The sequence below is a fragment of the Cryptotermes secundus genome, unplaced genomic scaffold (genome assembly GCF_002891405.2).
Source record: "Cryptotermes secundus unplaced genomic scaffold, Csec_1.0 scaffold533, whole genome shotgun sequence".
Taxonomy (NCBI): domain Eukaryota; kingdom Metazoa; phylum Arthropoda; class Insecta; order Blattodea; family Kalotermitidae; genus Cryptotermes; species Cryptotermes secundus.
Window position 1 is genome coordinate 361,152 of NW_019731275.1, and position 19,251 is coordinate 380,402.

Sequence of the window (19,251 nt, forward strand, 5' to 3'; positions counted from 1 at the left end):
TATTCTGGATAGCTCACTCAATATAGCGACGGGCTACGGCTAGATAACCTGGGTTCGATTCCCGGCATGGGAAAACTATTTTCTCTTCTTCACAGCGTCCAGCACGACTCTGGGGCCCACTCAGACATCCAGTCCTCCTATCCAGTGGGGCTCTTTTCAAGAAAGCAAAACGGCTAGGACGTGAATCTGATCACTCACCTGCATCTAATTCCGAAGTCAAGAAAAGTGGAACTATACCTCCACTTTCCGATATGTCTTCAAGGCGTGGTACTTAATTCATTGAACACAGGTACAACTCTATCTTTAACCTACCCTAAGGTTGGCACTCTGTACTGCGCAGATGTTTCCTAGATCTGCTGCATTCATGTCGCTGCGGGCCAGAATGTGACAGGGCAACACAGAAAACACTCGGCCGACTTCGAACTCAAGATCGCAGTGGTGGATTGGGACGGATACGGTTACTGTAGCTTACTAGACTATAGTTATGGTGCTACGTAGCGTTAAAAGCAACATGACAGCTCCCGCTCCGTGAGCAGAGGGTTTAAAACCAAAGTTGAAGTTAACTTGTTTCGCACGTCATCTGAGGACTGTTCAGCAGACATGCAGGACAGATTCGTGTCGACCAGGCCCGGACAGAACACAACAGGATGTTGAGTAGACAGTCGGACGTATGATGCACTGGTATGAGTGGCCATCTTGTTGCGACCTCGGAAGCTGTAACCCTCGTTCTGTGGGCGGCCCTTGTCCATGGTGTCCCTGAGGTGTCTGAACTCTTCCAGTTCGGTATCAGTCGAGAAGGTCGCGAATGCCGAGTGCAGTCTAGTCAACCGTAAACACACTAAACGACTGACCAACTAACACCAGTCTTGTTTCTCTTATACTCTTAAAGGCAAAGAAAAGTAAAATTATCCCTGTGCTTAATTAATTAAACATCATGCCACGAAGACACATGGGAGAGTGGAGGTATAGCTCCACCAATTATGATCTGGGCAATAGATGGAGGTGAATTGTCAGCTTCACACACCGGCCGCTTCACCCCTGGGACAGAGCCCCCAGGTACTCATTGGATAGGTAGCCGAGTGGGCCCCGGAACCGGTCTGGAAGCTGCGGAGAAGAAACAAATCACTTTCCCATGCCGGGAATCGAACCACGGTTATCCAGCCTGTAGTCCGTCGCTTTACTGACTGAGCTATCCCGGCTACTCAGTTTGTTAAAATGTATTGTACGTATTTTGTAATACCTTCACACTTCTCACAGGAATGTTATTCTGATATGGGCAATTCTATGTAGAACAGCAGAAAAGTAAGTAAGTAAAGCTATCCCTGTAACAGGCCGTGGAGACCCATAGGGTTGTGAGAAGTTGAGGGTCCCATATTTTCTAGAGAATCAGTTCATAGATGGCGGCAAGGTATGTAGAACAGCAAGGAATGATAAATATTAAAGCATAACTTACGATTTTATTTTAAGTTATCATTCTTCTCTCCTTCCGCTTCCTCTGTAGGTAACCAGTTTCCCTTTCCTACAGACATTTTACTGCATTTTTTATTCCGTACTCTCAAGACCTTACGTTTATTCAAATAAAATGGACTTTTTATTTATTTCACTGCAAGCACGATTCGCCGTCAGTCTCTCTCTCTCCTTTATCTTCTCTTTATATCTCAGAAATATATTCTTTTGTATATCTCCGTTTATTTGTATAATCAGCCCATATTAAGGACTATAAGTACATCTTATGATATACTTAATCTAAGACTTAAATACTAAGAAAGAACATGTCGGGGAGAGTAATGCTCCAGTGATCACTGTCTAGGAATCTATTTCGAGTGTGACTTTGTTACTGTATGTATTGAATTTATGTGAGGCGCGTCGTTAGGTCTGTTGGCTAATGCCTTTTCAGTCTTCTGGGCTCGTCTGCCTCGTTTAATAATGTGGTTACCAGTTTATTTGGGTGTGTTGTGATCTTGTCTTTGTATTTACGGCTGATTTTTGTTGTTTCTTCCCCTACTGTGGATATGCCTAGATCGGCAAGTAGCGATCTGTCTGGGACGTACCACAGTATGTTACTATGGCGCGAAGTACTTTACAATATTATATTTAAGCATCCTGTTGCACTCCATAGGATACATGATTACAAACTCCGTCTTCAGTGCAAACCATATATTATAAGTCTTTCGTTTTGCTCTCCCCTACACACTACATGTTTCGGCAAACATTGGGCATGTAGCAAAGTACTTTATTTTGGAATATCTGCAACATTTCTATGTTGGATGTACTTGCAGTTCCCCATAATGGTGCGCCGTAAGTCCAAGTAGGCTTCAGTATTTTCTTGTATACTAGGAGTTTATTTTCGGTAGACAGTTCTGACTTTCTGCCAATTAGCCAATACATCTGACTAAATTTGATGTCCAGTTGTTTTGTTTTGGCGATAATATGTGTGCGCCAGGTCAACCGCCTGTCCAGGTTAAGGCCTAGGTATTTGATGGATTCCTCTTGTGGTATGCATGTTCTGTTTAATAGTACCGGAGGACAGGTTCCGTGCCTCAAGGCGAAGGTGATGTGCACAAATTTAGTTTCGTTGGCCTTAATTCTCCACCTCTGTAGCCATTCTTCGAATTGGTCTAAGTGCGTTTGCAGTATCCGGGATGCTTCAGTAGGGTTCTCATGAGACGCTAGTACTGTTGTGTCGTCGGCATAGGTGGCAAGCATTGTTTGTCCGGTTTCTGGCAAGTCAGCCGTATATATGGAGTATAACATAGGCCCAAGAATACTTCCCTGTGGAACTCTCTCAGAAATATAAACTTTTATGTTTTGCTCGTGGCTTGCCCGTCCCTGCTGTTCCACATCTGTAGCACAGTGTGTGGGTCGCCGTTTCACTGCCTTAGGAAAGTTGGAGAATAGTGGAGATTGGGAAGTATGCGTTGCTCTGAATAGGAATTCGAGCGAATAAAATACACAGTATATCAGAATTCGACAACTTACAATGGATTAATATTATTTTTGTCTTACTAATAACGTTTCTTCTTAACTTGTACGCTTCCCGTTGCCTAGTATTGTTAGGAAGATCAGAATCTAGAATAAGGAGGTGGACAGGACTTAAGGCAGGCATAAAAATGAGAAATTCTTAAATATTTAGTTTCAATATGTGTAAATAAAAATATTTGGGTAATCTATGCGTAAATGGAAGGACGGTGTTAAAAATGATCTTTAATAAATGGATGGGGAGGAATTGAGTGCACTGACCTGGCTCTTGAGAGATTTGAATTCAGTATAGGGATTTGTCACATTGGACAGTGACGGAAATACAGTCTGAGATCTTAATGGGATATATTTCACGTTACAAATTTAGTTGTGTTCTTGTATCATGAGCCGTTTCGGGAAGATTAATAAAGTTAAATTTGAGTTTCAAGCTATTTTTTATTGCTAGTGGGGTGGGACTAAGTCCCTTGTACTGCGGCCACTTCTGGCCTATTGTACCAGCCCCAGATGATAGGTGAGGATGATTGTGGAGCAATTGGTGGAATGAAGATTGGCAGCGGAAACCGAAGTACTCTGAGAAAACCTGCCCCAATGCCACTTTGTCCACCACAAATCCCACTTGACCAGACCTGGGATCGAACCCGGGCCGCCGCGGTGAGAAGCTAGCGACTAACCGCTTGAGCTATGGCGCGGACTGAGTTTCACGCTAAATATGGTTACTCTTGGACAATTGGAACTAGAAGTAAATTCATTGATATCTTTTAGTTTATAACCGGCAGTAAGACTTCTACATTTCATTACAGTTTGGGATAGGAATTTGCCGACGGATAAACACGCTCTCTCCTTATGTATGTGTGTATGTATTTTATGCACCAAGCTTAAATAAGGGACAAGAAGAAGATAGGCAAAGCGAGAAAAATTTCGCTTATGAAATCGGTGTTCATGTAACATACAGGCCTACACAAATTATGAAATAACTACAGAAATATTTTTGAAAATGTATAAACTATTCGAACTTAGGCAGGAAAAATACTTCTGGCCTGTAAAATAGCCCTCAGTTTTGGCCTAATATCTTACTGGGGTGTAATGATGAATTCTGCCGATCACAGTGGCCAAGACATTGGAATCGTGGGTTCGAATTCAACTCGAGGTGTAGATGTTTGTATGCGTTTATTCTGTGTTTGTGTTATTCTGGGTAGGTAGCGGACTTGCGACGGGCTGATCCCCAGTCTAAAGGCGCGTCCACATTACTCGTGCTCGTGCTCGTGGTCGTGCTCGTGTGACTCGCTATGCTCGCGAGTAATGTGGACGATATGACAAGTTACAATACAAGCAAATTTAAAAATTTAATTTTAAAACTATAGCCAATAAATTAAAATACGACTACAGCCTATACACACTACAAGTAAATATACGGGTCCTCACGCGCCGAAGCCTGGCGAGCAACTGAAGCAGTGTGGACGAAGATTTACGAACACAAGTAAAAGCCAGACGAGTCTCCCGACGAGCACAAGCCTGGCGAGCACGAGCACGAGTAATGCGGACGCGCCTTTAGGTGGCCTACTGAGTGTATAAGCTTGAGAAACTGAAGTGAAACGAAGCGTGTCACGGATGCCCTATACTCTAAATGGGAGCAACAGGAATAAAGATAGATAGATAGATAAATGATGAATTCCACTGAATGGAAATGTACAAACGTTATTAGGAATATATACAAAAAAAAAATATTTTTCTTTCCACCACATGGGTTAAACAGACGTCCGCGAGCGCCTCGAACTGTTCGCATTTGTTAATTTATTTAATTTATTTGCTGTTTTTTTTTTGGGGGGGGGGTGTAGTGGTGCAAGTGTCGGGTCCTTGTGGGAATGTGGCGCACTGTGTGGCGCCGGCGCTGGNAGTGTTGCAAGTGTCGGTACCTAGTGGGAATGTGGCGAACTATGTGCACGCGCCGCGCGGTCTGGCCGAGAGACGGATGCAACGGGCGGGCGGGCGAGCCAGTCAGGCGAGTGCCTTCAAGGTAGTTGGAAGTTTGTTGCTTCTTGCCATAGTTTATGTTAGCGATCTTAAGCACAATGTGACACTTCACACTTGATGGGGAACAGTCTAATTTTAGAATCGGTTTCATCAGAGTGTGCGCTGGATTATTTGTAGCACTTAGAATGTAAGGAAATACCAGCTAAACTTGATCTTGTATTAGGTAAAGTGATCATCGGTGACTGACGCTTTCGGGACGTGTCTCATAAACTTTGTCAGAGAGCGCGGTAAAAACAGACGTACGATGCTTTGCTCTAGTTACCCAAGGGTTGGCGTCGAATCAGCGCCAGGTTCTCAGAGTTTGGACCAGTGACTTGTGAACTTTGTGTGTATCGTAATTGATCCTTAACCATGGCGTTGTGCTGTGTTGTGGTGATTCTCATGGCCACAGCAGCCTACTGTAGTAATGATGTGATTATTGGTAATACGCATGTCATTGGTGGCGTCTTGACCCCTCCGCACAGTCAGATGGGGGAACTTACTCGTTGTCCATGGGCCTGTTCTTGCACCGGTCTTGCAGTTGATTGCTCCCACCGAGGCCTGACACAAGTACCTCGGAACCTGCCCACTGAAGCGGAAAGAGTGTGAGTACAACATAACATATTTTTATGCAGAAGTATTGCATGTCTTTGTGTTGTCAGGTAGTTCGTCAAATATCCCCTACACGTGCTTCGCTTCGCGCTGCAAAATGTCTACACTATTGGCGGGTTCTCTTTCTGCATTGGTGTATGCTGCAATTAATGGCGGGAAACTAGTGCACGACACGGTGACTGTACACTTAAGCTATGTTACGAAGTTAGTTTCCAAACTTCTCGCAGAATTAGTGTTTACTAGTACCTTTACACCATATATCTTAAGCGCTCTACCTGCATCTGTGCGTCTTATGAGAATTGTGTGTGGTAAGATGGAGGTAAAACTCGCGCAGTGAAATGGGGACGAGTGGACAGCTTCATGCCCCGGCCGCTTTTGCCTCCGGTGACCCCCCCCCCTCTTTCTGCAGTTTTAGATAATGGAAGTGGTAGACTCCAAGGCCGTAGTGGACGGCGGATCACTCCTCCTTCCGCCAGGAATCGGACCCCAGTTGCCCATCCTGTAGGCACTGATTAGCTATTCCAGTCTACACGAACATAACATAAAGCAAATTAAGTAAATTAAACTAAACCAACTTAACCTGTCATGAAAGCCAGGTTTGTTGGAGAAGTACAAGAATAGCGTATTTTTAAATATTTGTTTAAAATTTCCTAGTGGAAATACAGACGTCTCTCAGTAAATAATAGGGCTACGTCAAAATATCGTGGGAGCAAATCATTCCTATGTAACAGGTAACCTCACTGTAAGGAAATTTGAAGCGGGATGGTTCATAAGAGGAGGTATTTTTGAGAAAGTCGGCGGAAGCTAAAGCCTGCATTTTATTACCTAGACTTACAAATAAGCTATGCTGATTAAGGACATACCATTTTCTTCCTTCATACCATCTTTCTCTTTTTGAGTCCATATATGGATGAAGTTATTGGGGAACATCAGTGTGGGTTTCGACGTAACAGATCAACTACAGATCAGATCTTTTGCATTCGTCAGATATTGGAGAAAAAGTGGGAGTAGGATGAGATAGTACATCAGCTACTCATAGACTTCAAGAAAGCCTATGGCTCAGTTTGGAGGGAAGTATTGTACAATATTCTGGTAGAGTCTGTGATACCCATGAAACTAGTTCGGCTGATTAAAATGTGTTTAAACGAAACTTATAGTGAAGTCCGTATAGATAAACATTTGTTTGATAATTTTCCTATCCAGAATGATCTAAAACAAGGAGATGCTTTATCGCCACTCCTTTTCAACTTTGCTTTAGAATATGCCATGAGGAAGGTCCAGGAAAACCAGGCGGGACTGAAATTAAACGGGACACATCAGGTGTTGGCCTATGCCGATGATGTGAATCTACTGGGTGATAACATAGATACCATAAAGAAAAACTCACAGGCTTTAAGTGACGCTATCTCGTCACCAAAATGCAGGGCAAAATCGTGACATAAAGACAGGTAACCGATGTTTTGAAAATGTCTCACAGTTCAGATATTTGGGAACGACGATAACAAATCAGAGTCTGATTTAGGAGGAAATTAAGAGGAGATTGAACTCGGGTAATGCTTGCTACCATTCAGTACAGAACCTTTTGTCTTCTCGTCTGTTGTCCAAAAACATAAAAATTAGAATATACAGAACTATAATTTTGCCTGTGGTTCTGTATGGGTGTGAAACTTGGTCTCAGACATTAAGGGCGGAACACAGACTCAGGGTGTTGAGGAGAATATTTGGACCAAAGAGTGATGAAGTGACGGAAGGTTGGAGAAAACTGCATAATGAGGAGCTTCATAACTTGTACTCTTCTCCAAAATTAGAATGATCAAGTCAAGGAGGATGAGGTGGGCAGGGCATGTAGAACGAATGAGGGAGACGAGGAATGCATATAGGATATTGATGGGAAAGCCAGAAGGAAATAGACCACTGGGAAGACCAAGATGTAGATGGGTGGACAATATTAAAGTGGATCTTAGAGAGATAGGTTGGGATGGCATGGGTTTGATAGATCTGACTTATGATAGAGACCAGTGGAGGGCTCTTGTGAACTCGGTAATGAACCTTTGGGTTCCATAAAATGCTGGGAAGTTCTTGAGTAGCTGCACAGTTGGCGGCTTCTCAAGAAGGGTTTAGCTCCATGAGTGAGTGAGTGACCAGGAATTTCCATGGGGGTAATGGGTGGCCGGCGCTTAAGGCTGACAACCTCTCCGCTATCTGTGAGTCAATTGTCAGGAAGTTATGGGAGCTTCGACATCTCACGACCGTATGGGCCTCCACGGCTTGTTACAGGGATACCTCTACCTTTTCACCTTCCGTCATAATCCCGAAGCGTCAGGACAGAGGGTCGGATTTGAACGCTTAATCTCCCAATCTCCAAGCAATCGTCATATTTTTGGTTCCACGTTTCCGTAAAGCAGTTACTGTACATGTTTATTTCTGAATAACACTTTAATGCAATAGTGAATGTAGGATACATATCGAAGTTTGTGTGTATTCTCTACAGGTGTTTTACAGCTCTGTCCACGTGGCGGCACACTAAACTCAGAAGTAAACTGCATATGTCACCTTACACCAAGTCAAGGGCCGCGCCATAGCTCAAGCGGTTAGTCGCTGGCTTCCCACCGCGGCGGCCCGGGTTCGATCCCGTGTCTGGTCAAGTGTGATTTGTGGTGGACAAAGTGGCGCTGGGGCGGATTTTCTCCGAGTACTTAGGTTTCCCCTGTCAATCTTCATTCCACTAATTGCTTCACAATCACCCTCACCTATCATCTGGGGCTGATACAATAAGCCAGAAGTGGCCGCAGTACAAGGGGCTTAGTCCCACCTCACTAGCAATAAAAAAAATACAGCAGGTCAGCTATTATTGTGGTGTTGTGTGTACATGCACGCACTAAATATTCATACGTGTATATTATTTTTCTCAGTCCTCCAATCCTTCAATCAGCGCGAAGCAGCTGATATGCCTTGGCATTCCTACTTTGGCTACCGCGATAGCTGGGGAAGTCATGCACACTCTCTTCTCTCAAGCCTGTGCTATATCATATCTGTTCTAATAGCGCTTGCGTCCATAAACGGCTCACGTTAGCCTGAAGGAACTGGCTAACAACGCTTGTGATGGGCTGGCTGAAGGTGGGAGACGATGCATTATCGTACTGCTTCCCCCACCGCGATGTGAAGTACCGCTGAACCACGAAAGTAGCGCTTTTATCTTATTTTTTAAAGTTTTAGCCAGCCTGAAGCGGTTAACTTGAACACTCCGCTGCTACTCAGGTGTGCCGCGAACTGTAGGAGTATTAGGGTCTACAGGGCGTACACATATACCCATGTCACAAGCGAGAGTCAGTTCCGCGAATCCAGTGTTAAGACGGCTTCCCCATTAGACTGTGCCGTGATCAGGATCGAAGTTTAATTAACTGTAGCAGGCATGATCATAACTGAAATTCGAATTCATTGAGAAACTCTTTGGTGAAATAAAATACCAGGTTCTGGACACGGCTTAATGCTTCTTCGCTCGTACAAATTGGTAATAAATTGGACAGGGTCGGGTTTCTCTCAATCATCATTCAAAAAGTGTACATATATTCGAATTCTGTTGTCTTCTTTGACGTAACGCCCTACAGTCTAGTAGATGTTTATCGACGATTCGGGAGAATGTACTGCCTCCGTCTTCAAGAAAAGTTGGATCAAAGTAGTACTTACCGCAGGCTGTTTATTGTACATTGATTGCAATGCCATCTTCCAATCCCATAACCGATCTCATGGAAATTGTAATGCTATCTTCCTACCCCATAACCAGTCTCATGGAAATTGTAATGCTATCTTCCAATCCCATAACCGATCTCATGGAAATTGTAATGCTATCTTCAAATCCCATAGCCGGTCTCATAGAAATTTTGTATCGTTTCTTGTTTCTCCCATCCAGTTTTAACCTCCAAACATGAATACGCAAACAACTCGAGAAGGGCATAAATGACGAAGTTTACTGTTGTGTAATGTCCTTACTTCAACTCTGTTAGCTTGAGATACTTTCCTCAACACTTTGTATAAAAGAGTTTCTCAGAAACACAGTTTACATGCGTAACAGCTCTGCTTCTTACACACACAAGAGTGAGAATGGTGTATTCAGAATAGTACTACTCGAGTTTGAGGTTTGAGGTTTTCATGGCGATGAAGATTCGTACTGTGGTCTTATGATACCGTGTAAGCTACTCTCGTAGGTGGATGCCAACGTACTCGGGAGGGAATAGTGCCTCCATTTTCAGGGTAGAAGAGAGCGAACTTGGGAAAGTGGGGTGGTTGTGTATAAGAGACTGGGGTAGGACAGTGGTCACGAAGAACTGCAGTGGCCTCTGGTGCATGCGTATCAAACTACATGGCGCCATAAATCAGAGAACCACAACAAGTGTTCACAGGTATGTTTATTATTATTATTATTATTATTATTATTTGACTTGCAGATGGGTTTTATCCGGTGGCAGTGGTAATACAATAAGTCACAGCACACAAAATAACCCGTTACATTCGAACAAAGCACAGCACACGAAACTACACAACAATAAACAAAAGTACAAAACAGTAAGGGTTATATACTAGTACTCGCTACGGCGGTACATATACAGTACTACCACTAAAAGGGTCATATACTATACCCAATGAATACAATTACAATACAGTTACACTTACGGTTACTACAGTACCAATACAAATACCATTAGTTAACTTAAGATAGTTGAGATTCAATTCAATTCCTGTTTATTTACGTGCAAACTTAACAGCATAGAGGCCAGTAACAAAGTTGGCACGAGTACATAGAAATACAGATATGACTGAAAGATAAAATAATAATAATAATAATAATAATAATAATAATAATAATAATAATAATAATAAAAATAATAAAGAATTGTGATAATAAAAAGAAAGTAGCATGCCGTACACTAATACAGTACCATTCCGTATCTTCATGGACTGATGCTGTGACATTTCCCCCTCCCCCCACACCATTACTTCACCTCATTTGTTACTTTCCTAACGCTTTTTCTGAAATTACTTGGTTTACAGGATAGAGTCCATAAAGCATCTGCAGGTAGTTGGTTCCAAAGCTGGATGGTCCTATTTACAAAGGAAGATTTTCCGATATATGTCCTTTGCTTTCTCCTCCTAATTTACCTATCATGGTACCCGTACCCACGATGGTACCCATCGGAGAGTACATGTGCGTGCTGTCTCCCTGCTCTGTTCGAAGGTTTCCCAATTCGAGTCCTTCCTGTGGTGTGCCAATTTAACTACTTTCCTTTGCACCCGATCTAACGCATTTACCTATCACTCCCTCTAAAGGTCCCAGGATCTTTGCTGCTTTTGCATACCTGGTGTAACTAGATGTTCATTTATCGCGTCTGTAGTTGCAATGCACATTTGCATTTGGTATAGGTCTTTTATGCCGATCACAGTGACTGTGCGGTTTAAGGCATGAACCGTCTTCGCCCTCTTGAACACTGGGATTGTTGGTTCGAATTCCACTCGAGGCATGGATGTCTGTGTGCGTTAATTCTGTGTTTGTGTTCTGTGAGCAGGCAGTGACCTTGCGAGAGGCTGATCCCCCGTACATGGAGTCCTACCGACTGTACAGATTAAGAAAATGAAAACGCGGCCAAAATCCACAGGGGCTGTAGATAGATAAGACAGACAGACAGACAGACAGATTTATTGTAATCTATAGTAGTTAGAACTGCTTTTGAGAACATCGATGGATGTCATTTTGAGTTTTGTGTATTTTAAGGGTTACAACTGAACGGCACACCTCAGGTTTAAAGTCACATACCAGCTCTTAATGAGGACACCAATACAAAATTTCGTCTTAATTCATCGAGTAGTTTCGGAGATGAAACATATGGACATGACATCACCGATGTGGTCAGAGGAAGCATAGAATTGCAAGAAACGAAATCTCTGCTACGGAAAATGAATGTTGAACCGCGTATACTGCTGTTTAAACAGATGAGAAAGGGATTACACCCTTGATTGACGTCACGACTGTCTGGACAGAGGGGTGATGCATATATACAGTAAGGAAGCCTCGCTGCCAAGTTTATCCACTCCCTTAGGGTGCAGGTGGGGTAATTCAAGGCAATCCTCTGCCGCAAGCCAGACCATTAATGAAACATGATCGATGAAAAGTTTCTGGTTCTTCGTGTAGCTGCTAGGATCACCGTTTGTACCCAACAAAATGCGCCCTTGATGATGGGGCCATTACAGTATGCGTTTCTTTTACGCGCTACGCACCACACGCTTTATAGGTCTCGTCCAGACCGGCTGTCATCCAGTAGGTACCAGGAGCTATTTCTCCGGGGCTAGAACGACCGGTACGTGAAGCTCACCACTCCATCCAGTGTCGAGGTTAGGAGGACGTGGAGCTAGACGTCTGTTCTCCCACACATTTCATGGCGTGGTGCATAATTAGCACAGGAACAATTTTACCGTTACACTTTATATGTAATACACGTATTATACCAGTGACCTTCCTGAAATCAGTGAATTTTTAGCTAGTATTGTGAAACGCGTAGCCGTAGAGATTTATTCAGCACAGTTAGTTCCTTCCAGGTAAATACTGAGAGGGATATATCCATAAATATAAGAATGTTTAGGTCCTTAAGTATCCTTGGCCCTTAAAATAGCTATAACATTCGACCTTAATATAACTTACATAATGTAAGTATATAGAATTACAGTCGATATAGCGACTGACTACGGGCTGGACGGTCAAAGGAACGGAGTTCGAGTCCCGGTAGGGGTAAGGTTTTTTCTCTGCACGTTTTCCGGACCGGTTCTGGTGCCCACCCGGCCTCCTATGCATTGGGTACCTGTTATTTTTTTCTCCGGGGGTTAGGCGGCCGGGGCATGAAGATAACCACTCACCTCCCACTAGTGCCGAGATCTACAACAGCCATTCCCACATACGTCTTCATGGCATAGTGCTTAATTAGTTAAACACGGGGACAACTTTACCTTAAACTTACGTATAAATCCATAAGAAATCTGTCAAAGGGCCTCAAATATATTATTAAAAGTCCATATAGGCCCAGTGGAGACGACACTGAAGATGATCCAGAGTAAACAAATATGTTAATTATTTCATGAATACCCAAGTTATGAAGCTGTTGGTTTCAGTTATGCTGATAAAGGGTCTTGGCTAATAAGCCCGCCTATGACAGGATGAGGATCTTTCCACCGAAAGAGCCTCTATTTTTCACTTGAGGTCAATTGGAAGACGTCTTTTCAAACATCTGTTTTTGGTTCTTCCAGTAGCGGCTGCATCAATGGATTGATGTGCGTCTCTAGTCGATCATGGTGTTTGCTGCTACATTCTTGGATTATATCAGAGATGATTGAGATGCCAAGGTCGTGGTGAAGAGTGTCGTTCGATACATACCATGGTGCATGTCATTACTCAAAAGTATTTTGGACTGGGATCTTTGAATGATGGCGATACTCGACTTACTGGGACAGCCCCATAGCTCAGTCCCATAGGTCCATATGAGCCTCTCTACTTATAACATGCCTGAAAGCACACACCGTTGGAATATTTCTCAGGGCTCGGAAAGAGTAGAATGTATTTGTCTTAATATTGGGTCTCAGACTATAAAATGAAAAGGTCGCCTGAAGGTCAGTCTGGAAAGCGGTCGGTCGGTTTGTGATTCGTGTCCGATTGAAGATCAAGTGTTATTTTTCACCCATAATGAGGGCATGCGATTTCGTTTTTAAGAGATTGAACCTGGATAAGGGGAGGGTCCAACTACGTGCTTTGCGAGGACAGTGTCGAGCTGTTCAGACGCTAACAATAAGGAATTTCTTAATCAGCTGAATAATTGTGTGCGGCTCAGGAAAGAGCCGTGGACGTGATTCAATGCCTGCTTCATTTGTATGTAATCTAACGAAACGCTTAAGTGCAGAGAGTATGAGAGCCAAGTGAGATGAGTTGTAAGCTGCTATGTTGGCTGCTGATTGGGCTATTTGACGACGTTATTTCAACTGCGGATATTATAGACCTACAGGATGGAATGATGTGGAAATGTCATGAATTATGAACAGTGAAATTGGTAGATTACTTTGTTGTTCGATTCTTGGGATATTTAACAATGTTGTTTCAATTTCATAGGTTATAAAGTTTCAGACGAGGGGAAAGGGTAACGAATTCCAAGTGAAAATATGGAAAGATGCGGTTTTGAGCCTAGATCACGGCACTCTCTTCGTATTTTCTTGTAGATACTGAGGATAGCCCGTGACCGGGCCAAGATTCGAGTCATGTACCTCCAAGAACACAAATCTACTTGCGGAACTAGTGTCGGATATCACGCACTTGGCGTTTCTTGTCTGCATACTCTACAGCCCTTCAGTCATTGAATACAAGAATTTTCATGGAAAGAAAATCAATATTTATGTTCACATCTGGTTATTCCACTTCTTGAAACCGGTCAGTCCCTTGAAAGAATGTACTTTGCTCACATTATTGGCTTTTTCTTTTAAGTTTTAGAGACCTCTTCACTAGGTTAGATTTTTATCACAGGAATTGGTAAGGTAAAAAAGGTAAAGTTATCCCTGTCCTTAACTAATTAAACACTATGCCATTAACACGTATGGGGGAGGGGATGTATAGATACACGTTTTATTGACTTCAGCATTAATTGGAGGTGAGTGGTCAGCTTCACGCCCCGGCCTCTTTACCCCCGGTACTCATTGGGTAGGAGGCTGTGTGGGCCCTAGAACCAGCCTAAACGACACGGAGAAAGTTCTTGACACTACCGGGATTCGAACTCCGACCTCTAGGTCATCCAGCTCGTAGCCAGACGCTATACCGACTGCGTAGTCCCGGCTCCTCAGGATTTGAGCTGTTGCAAATATTTTGATGGCGGTGTTGATGAATCATCTGGTTCCGTTATCAGAGTTAGAATGACTAGATCACAGTTATTTTAGCCGCATGTTATTCGCTTTGTGGTGCTCTACGAGCGGTGTGACGGATTCGTGAAAAGCCAGTGAAACGAAGGACAGTAGGAAAGTATTGTCAGGTAGCGCTGTTCGGTTTATGCAGCCCGGGGACCCTTGCCTTGAGGCCACTACTCTCATCAGCGCTGTAAAAGTTACGTCTGATTGTAGTTACGATACAGCTGCAGTGAACGCTCACCTTGTTAACAAGGACTTGGGACAACGAAGAGACGGAAGTCTCTCAGAAAGTGGTGGCCGTGAGGCCATGCAGTGTCATTCTGTAACTCCGCCTTGAATTTTGATACTTTGATAAACGTGAGGACCATGGCTGTCACCACAAATTCTTAACAGCGATCCTGAACGTAGTTAGAACTACTACTTCGAATTCTGGAGGTACCGGCGTTCATTCTCGGTCTAAATCCGAAATTATGGCTCCGATATTTCATGGTATTCCTCAGCTCCTATAGGCATACATGGTAAACATATAAAATATAAAACAAGTCACTACAGTTTTATTCTAAATTCTTTCCTGTGATCTGTATAAAACATCTTTTGAGAGTAGGTCGTTTGCTGATTAAGCAACCGACTAAAGTCATCGGTATAACGATTTTGGTTACCATCTATTTTAAAAATAGAATCTACTAGAGTTGTGTCTTTTGGGATATAACACCGTGATAATCTTTAAGCAATGCATTCTGTTGTGTTGTCCTATATAACCCATTATACAGAGTGAAATTTGAATGAGATTCTAGTGGTTGTTGTGTTGAGACGGAAACAATACGAAGAATTTATATACCATGTAGTCCGTTGGAAGTCAACCGACGTTTCGGAGGAACATATCACCTCTATTTTCAGGGTCGAAGAATAAGCCAAGGAATGAATGTATAAGGGGTGGTCCTTCTTGGCCCTTGCACCGCAACCACAGTGATCTGTTGTGCCTTTATAAGCCAAGCGAAGAGCCAGCGTGAATTTCTGCGTGTTTGATGCCGGTTTCTTGTATGGCTTATTCTTCGATCCTGAAGATGAAGGCCACATATTTCTCTGAAACGTCGGTCGACTTTTAACGAACTGCACGACTTTATGTCCCAGAAGGTACAGTAGAACTCTTCATAACCACCTCTGTAAGAACCTCGAATCCTACAGATTCTAGCAACTTCGTGATCGTGATGTATTGATCTACTGCACTCTTTGACGATGAAGAATTTTAAAATGTTTACACACAATTTATATAACATTTCAAGACATTGCAAGGGAACAACTAAGAAACAGTTGTCCAAATTGGCCAGGTAATTAGGTTCTGAAAGAGATGCTGGGGTATAGTTGCGTGGTTTGCCTAGAAATACAGCAGAATAGGTCCATTTGGGGTCTTCTGTAAACACTGTAATACACCGGGCTGTCAGGCCCCATAAAAGCTGGTAATATATTGACCATTCGTGAAACTGTAAACTTTTAGAAGAAGATCCTGTACTTTATGGCCTACTAATGTTCCCCGCTCAGTGACTTTCAGGAATTCGAGCCGTTAAAGCCAAGTTTAAACCTTGGCGGGAAGTTGTTTTCCGGTCAACTAACTCTTAATTCTGCATCTCTGTGACAACCATCTTGCAGTGAAAAGGGGGAGAATTCCGTGGATGTCGTTGCTGTAGCGAGGATTGGCCAGATCAAACATAGGCTCCATTCAGTCTTCTGAAGTTAAATGGCAAGGAAAGGATGTTCTCTTCGTGGCAACAGAGAAACAGCGTCTGTGATTGTATTGCAAGTTGCCATGTTAAAATGTATGTCCAAGTAGCCTCTACAGTGGACTGCCTACGGTTCTTCTGGCCATGTAGTTCGGTGAAAGTCAACAGAGTTTTCGGAGGAAATTATCGCCTCTATCTTCAGGGTTGAAGAATAAGCCAAATAAGAAACCAGCGCGACACAGACGAAGACCATGAAGATGGAACAGATGTAGTCTTCCGAAACGTTAATTGATTTTCACCAGATAACACGGTGTCATATCCCACATGATAGAACTAACTCTGCTTAACCGCCGCTGTATGAACCTCAAACCCTGCCTAAGGTTTGATTCCCCCCCAGAGGCAGGGTTATTCTCTTCGCTACCACATTCAGACCGTAGAGTCTGGTGTCCGTCCTGTCTCATATCCGGTGGGTAGCGGTGGAGCTTTTCCTCGGTATAAGACGACCGGAACATGAATGTGACCTTTCATTTTCATTTAGGGACGGGGTTAAGAATGTGTGAACCTATACTTCACGTCTCCCACCCCTCCTGGCGCTTGGGCGCGGAAACTACTTCATTCTTACCTTTCTGCCTCGTACATACAGGGCGGCTTTTGGGGTGCAGAAGGGAGAGAGAGAGAGAGATGGAGAAAGGAAGCAGGCAAAAAGACAGGAGTGAGAAAGAGAAAGAATGATATTCACACAAGTTTGATCTCCGTGTTACAAGTTCCAGTTCTCTTGCACCAAATGTTGAAGAAATGGCGGCATCTCTCAAGCCACGTGGTTCCGCCTCCAAGAAGAGTCACAAATTAGGCTGAAATTTGGTATTGAGCGTCGACACTGAAAAGTGTTGGTTACGTTATGCACTGGATCCACCATGGCGGCTCTCTCACCCTACTGGAGGTTGTTGAGGAGGATGTTTGGATCTAAAGAAGGAATTAAAAGGGGTAAAAGGTAAAGTCTAAGCGGTCTAAGGCATGCACTGTCTTCGCTCGCTTGGAAACCGAGATCGTGGGTTCGAATCCCACCCAGGGCATGGATGTTTAGTTTGTGTTTGTGTAAAGGTAGAGGCCTTGCGACGAGCTGATCACCCGCCAAAGGAGTCCTACCTAATGTCTAAGATCTAGAAAAACCGAAGTGAACGGAGAAGTTCATGGAGGTAGGCCTAGGCCCACTGGGGCTGTAGTGCCAAGGAAAAAAAAAAGAGGTAAAATTGCCCCTGTACTCAACGAATTAGGCACTACACCATAAAGGCGTATAGGGGAGTGGATGTATAGATCCACATTAAAAGGGGAGTGGGGGAAATTGCGTAATGAGAAGTTTCGTAATTTGTACTCTTCATCGAATATTATTTTGTTAATAAAATGAAAGAATCCAAAAAGGACGGACGTATGGCACTTATGGGCGAGACTATTGACTGGGATAACTTGATGGGAGGGAGAGACCGTTTGGTAGACTCAGGCATAGCGGGAGAATAACGTTAAAGGAAAAGTACGGGGTTTGAAATTTATAAGATTCAGCGGCGGTGGGGATATTCTTGATTGGATGAGCGATTATCAGCTTCTTAAGATGGAGTTCGTTTGTTGGTTCGCTAAATCCTCTACTTTCTTATGAGGGCCATAAAGACCTTGACAAATGAAAAAGGGCTCATTTTACTTTAAGATAGACACGAGATATCGGAGATATACATAACACATTAAAACCTGTAGGCGCCATTTTACTTGAGAGTTTTCGATACCGAGGTATGTCTGTAAAAAAGGTAAAGTTGTCCCTGTGCTTAACTAATTAAGCACTATGTCATGAAGGCGTACGGTGGAGTGGATCTGTAGATCCATATTTTCTTGACCTCGGCACTATTTGGAGGTGAGTGGTCAGCTTCACGCCTCGGCCGCTTTACTCCCGGGGAAAGAGTCTCCGGTACCCATTGGATAGGAGGCTGGGTGGACCCCAAAGCCGGTCTCGACGACGTGGAGAAGAGAAAATTCTTTGACGTTACCCGGACTCGAACTCCGACAGCTCGGTCGTTCAGCCCATAGCCAGTCGCTCTACCGACTGCGCTGCCTGTGCTGAAGGAAATGTTTTATCATCTTTGGATGATGTGCCGTACCGCTCTTTATGTAGCTTGTAGTCTCTAGACGTGCATAACTGGATACGTTGTAGCAGAACTCAAAGCATTCAGCACCACTAATACCAAGCCTACCGAGCAAGATAGCTCAGCGGTAGTGCTTCTGTTTTGTATTCTGGATATGATCCGTTCAGATCTCGGCTGGGACACAGACAATCCTGATTGAAGTTTTTCATACTTTTCCTCAGTTCCGCCAGGAACGTTTAGGGATTGTAGCTAAAACTAGGTCGCTGCTGCTTCCTTCCAAATCCTGTCCAATTCATTATTCTCTGTCATTCAATCATCCCACGTTACGTAAACTGTGTTGCACTGTCATTAATAAATTGCAAATACATTCAAGCTTTCAATTTACGTGTTTTATATAAAGAAATTATGTAAACGAAAAGCGTATACATTAAATCTGAAAGGATTTATGCTAAATATTGATTTTTATTTTGTGAAACTCGTAACGGAGCGAGAGGCCTGGAAATCTTCCTAATTACCGACAGGTAGAAATTGTTTTTGTACTGAGACTCATTGGCTTCTTCTTTATATGGAGTGACGACAGCTGTGAGCCGTTAAACACTGTTGTGTTGCCAAGTTTGGGCACGTGACTCTATTGTCTGAATGCTCCCAGACGTTTCTCCAAATCAGGAATAAATAAAGCACATCAGAATGCCCTATTATGTTGGAGGATTAACATCGCTAGTGACAAATATCCAATATAAATTGGAACCGATGGGGGGATGTTGGTGAACACGGCGATGAATCTTCGGGTTCCATAAAATGCTGGGAAATTCTTGAGTAGCTGAGAGACTGGAGGCTTCTCGAGAAGGGCTCTTCCATGGAGTTAGTTAAAAGTACCA

The 19,251-nt window shown here is 43.3% G+C and overlaps 1 protein-coding gene across 4 annotated transcripts in view; it reads left to right on the plus strand.

The window, feature by feature from the left end:
- The first annotated feature begins 4,986 nt into the window (after window positions 1–4,986).
- Window positions 4,987–19,251, plus strand: part of LOC111866833 (protein slit) — a 635,722-nt gene continuing 621,457 nt past the window's right edge. For all 4 annotated transcript variants that reach the window (XM_023856131.2, XM_023856134.2, XM_023856132.2 and 1 more), the window contains exon 1: window positions 4,987–5,594. In XM_023856131.2, coding sequence (XP_023711899.1) covers window positions 5,362–5,594 — 233 coding nt within the window. In that variant the 5' untranslated portion in view covers window positions 4,987–5,361. The remainder of the gene's footprint in view (window positions 5,595–19,251) is intronic.